The 16,140-nt window shown below is 35.1% G+C and overlaps 1 protein-coding gene across 3 annotated transcripts in view; it reads right to left on the bottom strand.

Moving 5' to 3' along the window:
• The window catches only part of SEC23A (SEC23 homolog A, COPII component), a 63,104-nt gene that overhangs the window by 44,772 nt on the left and 2,192 nt on the right, over positions 1-16,140 (bottom strand). The window contains exons 3-8 of one of the 3 annotated variants that reach the window (XM_007465796.1): positions 16,096-16,140; positions 14,615-14,851; positions 10,955-11,034; positions 10,037-10,181; positions 3,917-4,075; positions 2,698-2,813 (exon numbers count right to left, since the gene is read on the bottom strand). The exon at positions 16,096-16,140 is cut by the window's right edge and continues 57 nt beyond it. In XM_007465796.1, coding sequence (XP_007465858.1) covers positions 2,698-2,813; positions 3,917-4,075; positions 10,037-10,181; positions 10,955-11,034; positions 14,615-14,851; positions 16,096-16,140 — 782 coding nt within the window. The remainder of the gene's footprint in view (positions 1-2,697; positions 2,814-3,916; positions 4,076-10,036; positions 10,182-10,954; positions 11,035-14,614; positions 14,852-16,095) is intronic. The other 2 variants (XM_007465797.1, XM_007465798.1) reach the window with 2 other exon arrangements.

The raw sequence follows: 16,140 nt of genomic DNA, 5'->3' as shown, positions 1-16,140 counted from the left end.
AGGTTTTGAACTGCATGGGTCCACTTATGAGCAGACTTTTTTCAGTAGTAAATATTACAGAACTACACTATCCATTGATGGTTGAATCTGAGGATGCAGAACTGCAAATATAGAGGAACCACAGATATGGAGGGCCAACTAAAAATTATATTCAGACTTTCCACTATGCAAAGGGTCAGTTCCCCCAATCCTCAAATTGTTCAAGGGTTAACTGTACTACTATAAACCCATTTCCAAGATATCAGTAAAAAATGCAAAGTAGGGGAAGCTATGTAAAATCTACTGTTTAAATTAAAAGGTGGATACATATATCCATATACAACCTGAGTACAAACATTTACATGTATTTGCTCATCATATTTTTAAACTATTTTAAGTAGTTTTTAAAACAACAATAAAACAATCAAAAATTACATTAGGCAAAAGAAAAAAACTGATGTGGTATAATTAATCAATGGAAATTTTAGTTTTGATACTGCTAAAGTCTTAATTTATGTTATCTCTGATGCTATTATAGATTGTATGCTGTTCAATTTTGTTTGCTCTTTATAGTTGACCCTTGAACAATGCGGAGTTTAGGGCACAGACCCTTATGTGCAGTCAAAAATCTGTGTAAAACTTTATAGTCAGCCCTCCATATCCATGGTTCCACATCCTTGGAGTCAACCAACCAAGGATCATGTAGTACTATAGTATGTATATATTGAAAAAAATCCACATATAAGTGGATCTGTGCAGTTCAAACCCACAGTGTTCCAGGGTCTACTCTATTTGTTACTGTTATATAAAAATGTAGTTGAATTTTGTACACTGACCTTGATTTAGAAGTCTTGACAACTTAATATACTAATTCTAATACTTTGCATGTAGATTTTTTCGGATTTTCTACTTTTGCAATCATGTCATCTAGAATGATCTATGTTATCACTAAACCTAGTAAAACATCCTAAATTAATGGCAACGTATACCATACCCTACTTATCCACTCCCTTTTACAGCAAACCTCTATGAAAGAGCTGTCTATACCTTTACTACTCAGTGTTGCCCTTGGTCCAACAACATTAGCATCACCAAGGGTCTTGTCTGAAAAGCAGAATTTCAAGTCCCATACTATGCATACTAAATCCAGAATCTATATTTTAACAAGATATCCAACTGACTTGTACATGTGAAATGAAAGTCTGAGAAGCTCTGGTCTATGTCGGCTGCTTCCGATCCCCTCCTCCTGTTCCTTTTCTTATTCACTCTAAGTCAACTTTCAGTGCTCTTAGGAAGGTCACCAATGACCTTCGTAGTGTTAAATTACACAATCTTACAATCTCATCCATTTTTATTGCTTTAAAAAACCAAGAATAGGGACTTCCCTGGAGGCGCAGTGCTTAAGAATCCGCCTGCCAATGCAGGGGACATGGGTTCAATCCCTGGTCTGGGAAGATCCCACATGCCACAGAGCAACTAAGCCCGTGTGCCACAACTACTGAAGCCCATGTACTCTAGGGCCCATGCTCCGCAACAAGAGAAGCCACTGCAATGAGAAGCCCGTACACCGCAATGAAGAGTAGCCCCCGCTTGCCGCAACTAGAGAAAGCCTGTGCACAGCAACCCAACGCAGCCAAAAAAAAAAACCACAGCAATATTCTGACAACTCCCGCATTTATATCTCTAGATATAAATTCAGACCTATCTTCTGCATTGTAGGTTCTAATATCCAACTGCCTACTCAACCTCTCCCCATGGATGTCTACTGGCATCTCAAACCAAACATGTTCAAAACTGAACTCCTAATCTTCTCCCCAAATGTTCTTCCTCCCAGTCTTACCCATTTCAATAAAGGACAACTCAATCCTTCTAGACTCATTTGGTTTTCTCAAACCCCAGATCCAACCTCCTAGCAAATTCTCTGTCTTCTAAATATACCCCAAATCCAACCACTTCTCACCAGCTGTGATGCCACCACTTGATATTCCTGTGTCCCTCTACATACTAAAGACAACTAAAGTCAAATGATCCTTTTAAAGCATTAAGTCAGATCATATCACTCCTCTCCTGAAAACTCTCTAATGACTTCCCATCTCACTCAAAGAAAAATCCAACAAACTAGGAACAGGAACATACTCAACCTGATAAAGGCATCTACAAAAATCCACAGCTAACATTATACTTAATGGTGAAGGATAAAATGGTTTCCCCCTAATATCAATAACAGGCAAATCTATAGGGACAGAAAGTAGTTTAGTGGTTGTCTAGGCTGAAAGGGGGAGAGGGAGGAAGGAGAAATGAGAAGTGACTGCTAATAGGTACAGAGTTTCTTGCTGGGATAATGTAAATGTCCTAAAATAAAACTATGGTGATGGGTAGAATATACTAAAAAAAAAAAAAAAAACATTAAATTACATGCTATAAATGAGTAAATTTTATAGTATGTGAATTATATCTCAAAAAAGCTACCAAAATAATAATATAAAACAATGACTGAAGGGTATGAAGATGATTTTTTCAAACAGAACTTGTGCCTTTTTAACTGTATTTTAGAAAAAATTTAAAGTAAGCTTTACTGAAAGGAGTATCAGAAACTGTTAATAGCTGTTGCCCTGGAGTGGCAGGATCATGACTTTTTTTTTTCCATTATTGGTTTATATTTGTAAAGTGTTGTTATTAGTTTATAACTGCAATACTTGTAAAAATGTATATACATACCCAGTAAGGTTAGGACAGCATTTCATCTCCAGGAGACCTGTCTGATCTAACGCACATGCATAGATATCAATAACATGACCAGTCGTAGCAGCGCGATTAGCCAATGCTTCAAAATGCTACAACAGATTTTTTAAGATCAAATCAAAGTAATGTACAAGCTTAATCATCCTATAAATCTTTTGCCATTAATAAATCAAAATGATCTAAGAAATACTAAAAGAATAATCCATAATAATTTAAGTGTGATTTGTTCTAATTTAATTTTCTATAACGCCTCATAAAATGATACGATAACTTCTAATAAGTCTGACACTTTCACATTCTTTTCTTTAAATGCCATTCATTCTAAATGAACTCCTAAATTTCGAGCTAACCTTGAAGAAAGGCATGTTGCTCTTCATACATACACATGATGGAAGAACAACACAGAACTCTTTTTCCTGGATAAATCTATACTCAAGTAACATGAAAAATAGACAATAGCAAAAGCATTAAGATAAACAAATATAAAACTTCTTTTGAAGCTCTAAGAAATACTCCAAATTCAAAAGGGAAATTAGTGACAGGAAAAAAAAAATCCATTAATTAATAGTGACAAAAATTATCTGTTATTAATTACACCCTAAAAATATAATAATGACTACCAAAAAGAAATGAGATAATATAGGACAATTAAACTAAAATTGTAAACTCTAGACAATTTTTTAAAAAAGGTGGGGAGGGATGGGACATTAACAAGCAGAACCAATACAAGAGTATCAAGAATCAACAGTAGTGAAAATGTACTGACACAAACCCAGATAAAATTGAAGTTACATGAACAGAGAACAACTTATGAGAAAATGACGGACTAGTCAAGCTATGAACAATATATATATCTAAAGGGCAGCCTCCTGGAAATGAAAAATTGGAAAATTCAAGAAATTCTTCCTGATGGGAAAGACATTCTTTAACATGAATATTAAAAAAGACACACAGGTTTTCTCTCAGGAGTAGTTTTTAAAGAGACACCTATTGGTGCCCCTTATTAAGTTTTTAAATATATAAAACCAGAAAAAATATAACAAATTATTGAGGAAGAAAAAGACTATTTCTCTAATTCTGAGGAGCAGTTGCAGGATCATCACAATATCAGATTTATCAGAAAGTAATTATATTCTTCCTCTTCCATCAAATGAATTTTTCTAATAAGGCAAAAAGACTTAAAAACCAAAATTACCTTAGTTCCCTTTTTAACATATTTGGCATTGTCTTTTTCAATGTCATGCCATGATCTTATGGGTGTCTTCAATTCATCTCCAACCACCATTCCAGGCCCCTGAGTGGCTGGACCACCAATGAACATCATGATACGAGCACCGGTGTTGGGAAAAGTACACTATCAGGAAAAAGTAATTCATGAGAAGAGTTTAAAGGAAAACATATGGATATACATTTATGATAGTGAATTTTTATATATTCTTTCTAGAAAACAGGGAAGCATACATTTTCCAAGAATAATCAAATGGTTAAAACAAAATTTAAAAACAAGATGTTTGTGTGAATACCTTTCTTTTGAAATCCTATTCTAATAGCAATGCATTTCCTAATTTTGAAATAATCTATAAACCTGATCCCTATAAGCAAGGATGTTCCTCCTGCTTAACTAGTACTCGATAGGGAAGAGTAGGAAAAGAAGAAGAAAAGAGGGTATCTTTTTCTGTTTGGTTGTTATTTTTGTTTTCTATGCTTAAAATACATGCACAACTTATATTTCTAATTCAAACTGATGGACTGAGTACTTCAATCTACCTCCCGCTTCTTCCCAAGATGCCAGTGAAATGATATAAATGGTACTGTTTAAAAAATAAATAAGAAAGAGTACTATCAGCAGACTAGAAATTTTGAGGAATCCAAACAACAGATTGTACTGGATTGACAAAAGAATTTTAACTATATATATAAATGTATAATTTTAAAAATACATATGTACATATATATATATACCAAAAGTAAGCCAGATCTTCCCAAGGGAATATCTTAAAAACTCTACATTTAGAGTGAAAAAAACACAAAAAGCAGCAATGGGCCAAAGAAGTGCAGTCAGCTCCAGAAACAGCAGCTAATGACAACAGATTTTAGGAATTCCTAAGAAGAGCTCTCTGAGAAAAGTAGGCAATCTTCCCAGAGAAGGTTCTTAGCATAGAAATTGGGGGCTGAAAGATACAGAACACATGTTATTACAATGAATATCAAAACAAATATGACAACTCTCAAGAGATTCTAGAATTAAAATCATGGCAAAAGTAAAAATACCTCAAGGAATAGTCTGAAGACCAAGTTAGAGATATAGAAAATAAACTTGAAGAAACCTCTAAGAAATAGGAGCAAAGAAGGAAAACATGAGGAAAAAAAATAAAGATATGAAGAAATGCAGAAGTCCAGCATCAATCTAATGAATATAGAATAAAAAAGAAAAAAATAAAGTAAGCTGAAGAATGACAGGAGTCTTAATGAAAGGACCTACCAACAACCAAACATAATTAATGAAAAAATAATCAAACCTAAACACAGCCTAGTGAAATTTCAGAACTCTAAAATTAAAGAGAACATTCTAAAAATGTTCAATGGGAAAAATAAGTTTCCTGAAAAGGACTAAGAATGAGACTACATCAAATTATCCAATAAACTATCTGTTAGAATACTAGTGAGGAATGGCTCAAAGATCCTACTGAAGACAGGGACCCAAAGTACAAATGAAGTGAGAGGGAAAAATTAAAAAACATTTTTAGACATGCAAGAACTCAGAAAATTTATAATAAACAAAAGAACTCAGTACAATCCAAAAGAAACGGAATCTAGAAAAAAAAAAATTTAAAGGTATCCTAAGACTTTAATACATGAAAGATTCCACAGCAAGTAGCAAAACTGCAATGACAAAGAATTACATCTCCTTCTCTATGTGTACAACCACTCTATTCCACAATTAACAATATTTATATATCATATTTGAAATGCTTTTATTTCTTATTTCTATGAGCAGTTATTGAACAAAAATACACAGTGCATTTTCAAGCTACATTATAGCTTCAGAAAAGAATGTCAATGATATATACTTTGATGATAATTAAAAAAATTCATGATTAACAAATCTAGGCAAGAGCAAGGAAAACTGCCTTTTACTTTTCATTTTTATACATCCTTGCATATTTGAATGTTTTTATTAGGTATACTTATTACTTCTATAACATTCTTAAACTAGATTAATAAACAAATAAAAATACTGTTTTCATACTGGGTATCATCCTGCTGAGGTAACAGCAGTCATGTAAAGCTGAAACATCAGTAAAGAACAAGAACAAATTAAAGTATACAAACCACACACCTTCATACCTAGAACTCAAAAAGCATTCAAACTTCAAGTTACTTATAAGTAAATTAAAAAAATAAACACTAGGTCCCAGTGAGCTATCTCCCATGCAAGCCTTCACACAAGCAAGGGCAGTTTGGGGAAAAGTACATGGAAGAAAGAAGGAAGCTAGCAGCCAGCATAGAACAACTGCCAGATTCAAATGAAAACTTATTAAGGGGCACTAAAGAACAGCAAGAAAATAATCAAGAGCATGAAAACGAAATAAATAAGAAGAAAAGATCAGAGATAAAGTGATTGAAATAGAAAACAAGCAAAGATCCAATTTATGTATAATTGGAGTTCTTAAAGAAGATAAACAAAACAATGAAAAAACTAACACTTAAAACTGTAATACAAGAAAACTTTATAGAAACAAAATACTTGAATACACATATAGAAAAGGATCACCAGGCACTAGAGAAAATTAACCCACAGGACATACTAGTATTACTCCAAGCAAATGATCAAATTATTTACAAGGGCAAGAGAATTAGGCTGGCATCAGTCTTCTCGAAAACAACATCAAAGCAAGAAAACAATGGAGCATCATTTTCAAAAACTATAGGAAAGAACGTGAGAACCAAGGCTTTTTATATCCAACCAAGCTATCCTTCCAGTATAAAAAGGCCACAGAAAAACAGTTTAAACATTCTACAGGTTAGGAAATTCTGTACCCTTAAGTCTTCTTAAGAAACTTAGAAGACAAATTTCATCCAACAAAGGGACTGAGACTACTCTGAGTATATCTTTTTTTTTTTTTTTTTGCGGTACGTGGGCCTCTCACTGTTGTGGCCTCTCCCGTTGCGGAGCACAGGCTCTGGACGTGCAGGCTCAGCGGCCATGGCTCATGGGCCCAGCCACTCCGCGGCATGTGGGATCCTCTTGGACCGGGGCACGAACCCGTGTCCCCTGCATTGGCAGGCAGACTCCCAACCACTGCGCCACAAGGGAAGCCCTGAGTATATCTTTTTGTACAACTCTGATTTGGAATCATGTTAATGTTTGCCTACACATATATACACATGCAAAACAAGAATGGGATTTTTTAAAAAGAAATGCACAGAATGTACAGCAAATGAAAAATATAACCACACTAACAGGATGGAGGTTGTGGATAACTAACCCCATTCACTTTTGAGTACAGTATATTTTGTCCTGTATATCCTCAGAATGTTAAAAAATACTGAGCTCTAACTCCTAGGCTTCTTTTTCAGAGGTCCGAACTAGAAATTCTAAAACTATTCTATGTGTATTCTAGGACTGAGCAAATAAGTAAACATATTTTGAATAGTCCGAACCAGCTTCCTGTGGTCAGAGAAGGGAGTTACAAATATGGGAAGGAAAGAATAAACCCTGTGGTACTGAATTGGAATTAGATATATCTGAAAGAACTCTTGGTTTTTAATATATAGTGTTTGTGGTTTTAATAGAGACAGACATAGATGTATGCAGGGGTACTTAGATATATGTATATATATGCACACATACATAATTATATAGGTATGTGTGTATATATACATTTATAGAAACATACATACATACATATACATATGCACATACATATATTTCTTAGCTCCATCCACTAGGACATAGAAGCAATGACATTCTAGTAACAGTGAGCAAATGAAGCATCTAGATCTGCCTGGTGGAACCAAAGCTAAAAGAAACCAGGGCTTCAAAATGGCTGATATCAGGTCCAGGGCAGGTGTAAGATGAGCCTTGAACATCTTATTGTACTAGAAAGCAAGCAAATGTTCAAACAATGATGACATATAATAAGGACATATAATAAGGACCCAGGAGCCAGCTTGAAGGGGCTCCCACTGGCCAAATCTGGGACAATTTGAGTATCAAAATAAATAATGATAGTAAAGGAATATCCATTGGGTGAAATAAGAATCCACACCAATATAAATATATAAATGGGGAAGAACAGAATGCTATTCCTCAAGTAGAAAGCCAACTAATAAATGTAGAAGAAGTTATGGAATTAGAAAGCCACTATTTAGCACCCATCACAATAATAATTGACCAGGCAAGAATCATGAATAGATGCTAAAACTATTGGGTTAGATGAATATACAAGGTATCTCCCCATTAGATAGTTAACTCTACAGTGAAAAAAATGTAACTCTACAGTGAAGAAACCTGGCAGAAACCACCTTATCCAAGTGATCAGAGCTAAGTAACAACAGCAGTAATAAAACTTCCTGATATGTTGCACTAAGCAGAACACAAATCAGTCTTGCAATATTCCTGCCAAAAGTGCATAAGCTCAATCTGCTCATGATTAAAGATCAGATAAACCCAAATTGAGAGTCCTTCTACAAAATAACTAGCCTATACTCCTAAAACATGAAACACAAAGAAAAACTGTGGAACTGTTCCAGAATAAAGGACACCAAAGAGACATGACAACTGAATACAATACACAGTATTATTAGGATAACTGGTGAAATCTGAATGAAGTTTAAAGATTAGAAAATAGTGTTATATCAATGTTAATTTCATGATTGTTAAATGAACTGCGGTTATACAAAGGAATGTTCTTATGTAATTAAGAAATGCACACTAAAGAACTTAGAAATAAAGGGACATCACATTGGTAACTGACTTTCAAATGGTTTTTTAAAATTTATATGTGTGTTACATATAAATAGATACCTATATATAGCTACATCTATATGTATAGGGAAAGCACACTATCTATATAAATATCTGGAGAGAGAAGGATAAAGCAAATGTAATAAAATGTTAACATCTGAGGAATCTGGGTGAAAGGTTTAAAGGAATTCTTTGAACCATTCCTGTAACTTTTCCGTATGTTTGGAATTATGTCAAAGTAGAAAGTTAAAAATAAAAAATGACAGTAACAGATAACTCACTGTAAAAAATAGGAAACCACGAATCCACAGTGATATTAATAAATGAATACATTGAAAGTTTGACGAGGAATAGGATATTTGCATGGTTTCAAAGATCCTCACCATCTAGTGTTTATTAATTACAAAAGGAGGGGAAATAAGAGTAATTTTACAGTGGAGAAACCTGGCAGACACACCTTAATGAGTGATCAAAGTCATAATCATCAATAATGGGCAAATGAAAATCATGTGCCACCTGAGAGGATACAATAAGAACAGACCATTACTTCTGTGATATTCCTGCCAATGATGCAAGACCTCAATCTAATTGTGACGCTACATCAAGATAAACCTAATTTGAGAGACATTCTATATACTGGCCTGAATCTTCCGAAGTGCCAAGGTCATTAAAATCAAGGAAAGGCTGAGGATCTATACCAGACTAAAGGAGACTAAACGGACATAACCACGACATACATGCCTCTGAATTAAATCCTTTCAGTAAGAGAAATTATTGAGATAACCAGTGAAACTTGAATGAGTTTTGAGAAATAGATGGTAGTAATGTATCAGTGTTATGTATTGTATAATACATCAGTGTATGTATCATATATTTCAAAACCTGACTTTGGAAGTTGTATTATGGTTATGTAGGGGAATATCCTGGTTTATAGGAAATAAAACAAAAGTATTCAAGGTGTTGGTAACATCACTTCAGCAACTTAATCTCAAATACTTCAGAAAAGTCCTTTGCAGCTTTTCTATAAATTTAATAACATTTCAAATTTTAAAAAACATTTTTTAAAAAATTCTTCTAATTACAAAGCTAATATATGTCAAGTGTAAAATTTTCAAATTCTACTTAAAAGTAAAACTCTCCTTAACCCACCACTGTTAACAATTGGGTAAATATCCCTCCAGAAGCCTCTCTATACACAAAAGGATATACCACAGATCAAACTTTAAATAAAATCACGTATGTGCTGTCCTATGACCTGATTTTTCCACCCAACATTATCTTGTACATATCATTCCATACACACACATACACATTTACATTCCAAAACAAATCTATTGTCACTACCTCAAGTAGTCCTACAGCTATGGAAAGTGCCACCCCAGAGGAACGCAAAGGTCTCTTTACCTGTGGTACAGGCCACGGGTCTCGCTGCAGTTCTCCCAGAAGATCTGTGAGATTCATGTCTATTTTCTGTACTGGCTGTAAGAACCTGCAAAACAAAATTAATTTAAAAGCCATTTATAAATGTTTGTGGATGAGGGTTTAAGAAACAAATTGTCCACTTTCTTAAAAAAAGAGAAAAATAATTTGAATACACGGCAGACCAATGGTTCGCAAACTTGTTTACATCAAAATTGGTGGGAGGGCTTGTTTTAACATAGATTGCTGGTTCCAGAGTTTTGTTTCAGTAAGTCTGGGGTGGTGACCAAAAATTTGCATTTCAAATAAGTTCCCAGGTGATGCTGCCCACTGGTGAAGAACCACACTGAGTACAACTACTATAAATAAAACACTCAAACCAAGTATTACTTTGAGACTGCATCTTCCATTTACCAATCTAGTAAGTTTTAAGGTTACTGAATTAATTATGAGAAGATACATCAACTCAGTTTTAGTAAGACCACCTCTGATTAGTAAGTTTAGTGGAAAAAGCTACTACAAGGCTAAGGAGGCAAAATGAAAAGCTTGTGGGGCACTATTTTTGCTTGGCTGCCCTCAACCACAAAAATTAAGTTTTTCTGAACTTAGAAAATCAAGAATATATCAAAACTAAAGAAACTCCTTACATTGTAATAATGAAAAACCAACCTTTTCAGTGATGTGATTCTACCTCAACTCTTTAAAAAGTATACTAATGCAATATTTATATTCCTAAAAATGTTTAACAATATAGTATCACTGAATCCCTACATTCAAATTAAGGATATAGTATGCTTAAAATAGCCACATGAATTGTAAAATTCTCTTTGCCGTATTTATTACCTATTGGAAGGAGGTGGCTGCTGTACCTGAGGACCACGTGTTGCTTGAGTAACTGGTACTTTAGAGAGCCCCAGCATTTCCTGTAAAGAGATTATTTTTGTGATATCCATTTAATTACTCCTACAAAGATGTATGAAATATTTATGACATGCAAGGTGCTTCTGTAGGCATTAGGAACACAAAAATAAAGAACACAAAGTCTCTTCCCTCAGAAAGCAAAAGTTCTAGCTAGGGAGACTGTCAGGTAAACAGTAATACAATGAAATGATCATCATAAGACAGCAAAGTACAAGGTGCTATGTAAGCAAAAAAGAGGGATACTAGCTCAGAAATACTTTATTTCTAATTAAGTAAAAATAAGTTACTGTGTAGCTTGAATGTTTATATTTCTTATGTTCATTCATTCCTTTCAGCAACTATATCTCAATGTGCCAGGTATCTAATGTCGAAAAAAATATATAGTCCCTGACTGTATGAAAATTTATATCTGGTGAAACAGACAAGAGTTAAATCATTAGCTAAATAAGTGTAAAATTGCAACTGTAATAAATATAAAGGAGAGATACAAGGAATTGTATTAATGGGGTTTATAAGGTACACACACCTTGTACGTCTATTCTTAATTTTCTGACTTAATGCCTAACCAAACTGCCAGTTTTGTTCTGAATTTTAGATGTGTGCAGAATTCCTCTCTAGACACATGAAAATAATGTTATTTTACTAAAATTTTCTTGAATCTAGAAATGCTTAATCATAAAGTAATAGAATAAAAGTATATAACAGAAAATCAGAAAGTCTAAAGATTTGCAAAAAAAAAAATTATTGAACCAATCCTGCAGTTATTTCCTACATTGCTAGAAGGAACAGCAACTTTTTACTGAGGACTTATGTGCCAGATTCTGTGCTAAACTCTTTGTATATACTATTTCCTCACAAAGTATAATGAAGTAGATTTTCAAATTCCTGCTTTGCAAATGAAAACTGACACTCGGAAGGGCTAAGTAACTTGCCTAAGGTTACAAAACTAGTAAGTAGCAAAGCAAGATATTAGTCCAGATTTTGCTATGAAGCCCTGAAAGAGTTTACACTACACTGAGTGTTCTCACTTACATTATTTCATTTAGTATTAAAATAAAATAATCTGGTAAAATAGGTATTGTTTATTCCTTTCCATAGAAGAGGAGAAAACAAGCAAAGAGATCAGCCCAAGATCACACAACTAGAAGAGTTTAAGATTTGAATCTAGAACTATTTGGGGAACAAAGACCAGGCTCTCTTCAACAAGATGGGTAGAGAAGGAAGATAAAAACATTTTGATGGAGAAAAAAATTTAGTTTGCATGCATTCATTGTTTCAAAAAGGCAGATGTTTTATGTATTACATATATATTACATAATTTAAGTAAAATGTATTCTACAATCAGAACTAGAAGTAAACTACTTTAAATAAATTTACAGTTTAAAAATAACAGTAATAGCAAACATCTAAAAGCACAATCCATTTAATTTTCATGACTGCCCTGTAAGATACATACTATTATTATCTCCCTTTACACATGAAAAAACTAAGGTATGGGCTTCCCTGGTGGCGCAGTGGTTGAGAGTCCACCTGCCGATGCAGGGAACACGGGTTCGTGCCCCGGTCCAGGAAGATCCCACATGCCATGGAGAGGCTGGGCCCATGAGCCATGGCCGCTGAGCCTGCGTGTCCGGAGCCTGTGCTCCACAACAGGAGAGGCCACAACAGTGAGAGGCCTGCGTACCGCAAAATAAAAAACAAAAACAAAAACAAACAAACAAAAAAAACTAAGGTACATAGAGGTTAAAACTTGCCCACTCTCTCTTGTCTCATGGAAACAAGTGATCCTCCCCTTCAAGGTACTCTGCTTCTTGTGCTCCTGAAGGAATCCCTGTCATGTTTTGTGAAACCTCACTCTGCTCATCTCACTCTTGCTTTCACTCACGGTCTTTAGTCTCTTTTTGTGTATAAACACATTCAAGTGTCCCTCCTAAAGTAAACCTCTTTAACTCGGTCCTCTCTCTCTCAAACTTTCACACTATCTTCTTCCCTACCTTCAACAACAAACCTCTTGAAAGAACACAGACTCTAATTTTCCCCATTTCCTCAAATCTTAATCACTACTATGATTCACTATCATATTCACTGTTCATTTATCCTCCCCCTCCAAACCTGCATATTCCTCCAGTATTTTCTTTCTCGGTTAACTGCAGCACCACTATCCTAGTCTGCTAAGCTTCAAATTAGTCATCCTCAAAATCTTTTTTTTTTTTTCATTTTGGGCTACCTGGATGCCTCCAAAGTCTGATTTCATATCTGTCTACTTTATACCAGGCTTATCAGGGTAATTTCTCAACTGGGGGTTGTATAAGAATCACTTAGAGGGACTTCCCTGGTGGCACAGTGGTTAAGAATCCACCTGCCAATGCAGAGGACACATGTTTGAGCCCTGGTCCGGGAAGATCCCACATGCCATTGAACAACTAAACCCGTGCGTCACAACTACTGAGCCTGTGCTCTAGAGCCACAAGCCACAACTGCTGAGCCCTCAGGCCTAGAGCCCGTGCTCCACAATAAGAGAAGCCAACACAATGAGAAGCCTGTGCACTGCAATGAAGACCCAACACAGCCATAAATAAATAAATAAATTTATTAAAAACAAAAAAAAAGAATCCACCTGCCAATGCAGGGAACATGGGTTCAATCCCTCGTCCGGGATGATCCCACATGCCTCGGAACAACTAAGCCCGTGCGCCATAACTACTGAGCCTGCACTCTAGAGCCCACGAGCCACAACTACTGAGCCCACATGCCACAACTACTGAAGCCCGTGAGCCTAGAGCCTGTGCTCGGCAACAAGAGAAGCCACTGAATGAGACGCCCACGCACCGGAGCAAAGAGTAGCCCCCACTCGCCACAACTAGAGAAAGTCCGTGCGCAGCAACGAAGACCCAATGCAGCCAACAATTAATTAATTAATTAATTTTAAAAAAAGAATCATTTAGAAAGTTTTTCAAAACACTTACATGAACAATCTCTACCCTCTCAACTATCTTCCAGTTGAAGCACATATTCACTCACTCTCTTATGATCTATCAAAATCTCTGGACAGAAAAAGATTTTGAAAAATACACCAAGATGATCCTAGTATGTTACACATAACTCCCTGCCTTGGAAGACAAAGCTTCAATTTGCCCCAAAGATAAAAATGTCCTAGTGTGTGAAAATATATATATACTCATGGTTCACCTATTAACTCTCAAGCCTTAAAATATGTCCCCTTGCCAAAAGTGTTTTTTTCTAAGTGAGATGTAAAGAAACAAAAGCTAAAATTCTGTGGTTACCTTCTCTCAGTCTTCAGCATGACTCTTCTATAAGCCCTTCAAATCTCTAGTAAAATAGCTTCAGTTTCACTCTAAATTTTAAAGATACTTCAAAAGTGAAGGGTCTTCAATCTCTACGATAACAATTTAAGGCAAATGAAACAACGCTGAGGCCAACACTAAATTTAAAGGCTTTGTTATAATACAATTATATTAGTCATTCATAATACTTTCTAGATACTTATATCTAGAAGGCATTTATAGACACACATAGAGTGATGTGCACAAACAGGCTAAAACTACCATTCTTATTGTTTACCTGCAGTTGTTTGGCAGACAGATCTTTTGTTCCTCTGAAGACATAGCTTTTTGAAATGCCCTCACATCCAAGTTCATGAACCTGCACCATTCTCCCAAAAGTAATTAGGCCAACCAAAGCTGTAGGTGGTAAAAGACTTAATGACATCTGCATAGATTCTTTCAGGGCTTGTAAGTCTTCATCTTCCATGCAAGTATCAACCACATAGAGGAATATCAAAGGCATCTGAGGACCACGCTTTTAAAAAATGTTGCAATAAAAAAAAAATGTTTTAAAAGTATTAACACTTCAGCACAATACACAGGATAATCAATAGAGGACTAATTAAATAATTTACAATACATTTACACAATGGAATCCTAATAAAGCCATTTCAGAAATGAAACAGGTTATATGTGCATGGAGAAATATCCAAGACATCATCAAGTGAAAAATTCAGTTTAAAAAACATTATTTATAGTTACATGAAGGAGATTTTCACTTTCAATTTTACTTAACTGCATGAGGTTTCATTTCTTATAATAAGCACTTATTTCTTTTAAAATAAGAAAATAGTAACTATAAAGCTTAAAAGCAAAATTAGGTGATTTTTATAAAATAATTATCTAACCCTGAATTGGATTATAAGAGAACTGGAAACTAGCCAGAGTGGACAAATTACTGACTGGCTCAGTGAACCATATTCTGGTTTCTCTACAACATTCATAAAAAATATTACCTTAATACTTAAATATGTAAATAACTATGTAAAGCTATTCAGAAAGGGAAGAAAAATGATTTTCCTAACAAGGGCCAATGCAAGAGTAATTTCATTATTAGACTTGGGAATATATCATTAGCCTCTAGCATCATACTGACCAAGTATTTGTAATTGACCTTCCAACTACAAAGCAAAATTGATACTTTACTGTTTATTGATCTATTCGGTATAGCAAACCACACCACCCCACCCAATACCTTGGCCACCTTTCAAATAACTACAACAGAAATTACCTTACTCAAACTGACCTTGACAGTTCTTACCTTTGAAATTCTCAATCAATTCAATGTGAGAATCAAGAATGATGCCTTTTGGGCTTCCCTGGTGGCGCAGTGGTTGAGAATCTGCCTGCTAATGCAGGGCACACAGGTTCGAGCCCTGGTCTGGGAGGATCCCACATGCCGCGGAGCAACTAGGCCCGTGAGCCACAACTACTGAGCCTGCACATCTGGAGCCTGTGCTCCACAACAAGAGAGGCCGCGATAGTGAGAGGCCCGCGCACCGCGATGAAGAGTGGCCCCCGCTTGCCACAACTAGAGAAAGCCCTCACACAGAAATGAAGACCCAACACAGCAAAAATAAATTAATTAATTAATAAACTCCTACCCCCAACATCTTCTTAAAAAAATGATGCCTTTTAAGTCAGCTCAATTTAACAGTTATTTTGGTATAAATTACTGGATATTTTAAATTTCTTAAAGAGTTACTCTTATGTTCTTACCAGAACTACATATTCAATGCTAGAAAACTGAGGTAAAAGTTCAGC

Source organism: Lipotes vexillifer, unplaced genomic scaffold (genome assembly GCF_000442215.2).
Source record: "Lipotes vexillifer unplaced genomic scaffold, Lipotes_vexillifer_v1.1 scaffold7, whole genome shotgun sequence".
Classification (NCBI taxonomy): domain Eukaryota; kingdom Metazoa; phylum Chordata; class Mammalia; order Artiodactyla; family Lipotidae; genus Lipotes; species Lipotes vexillifer.
The sequence above is the reverse complement of the archived record's forward strand: the minus strand, read 5'-3'. Positions and strand labels throughout refer to the sequence as shown.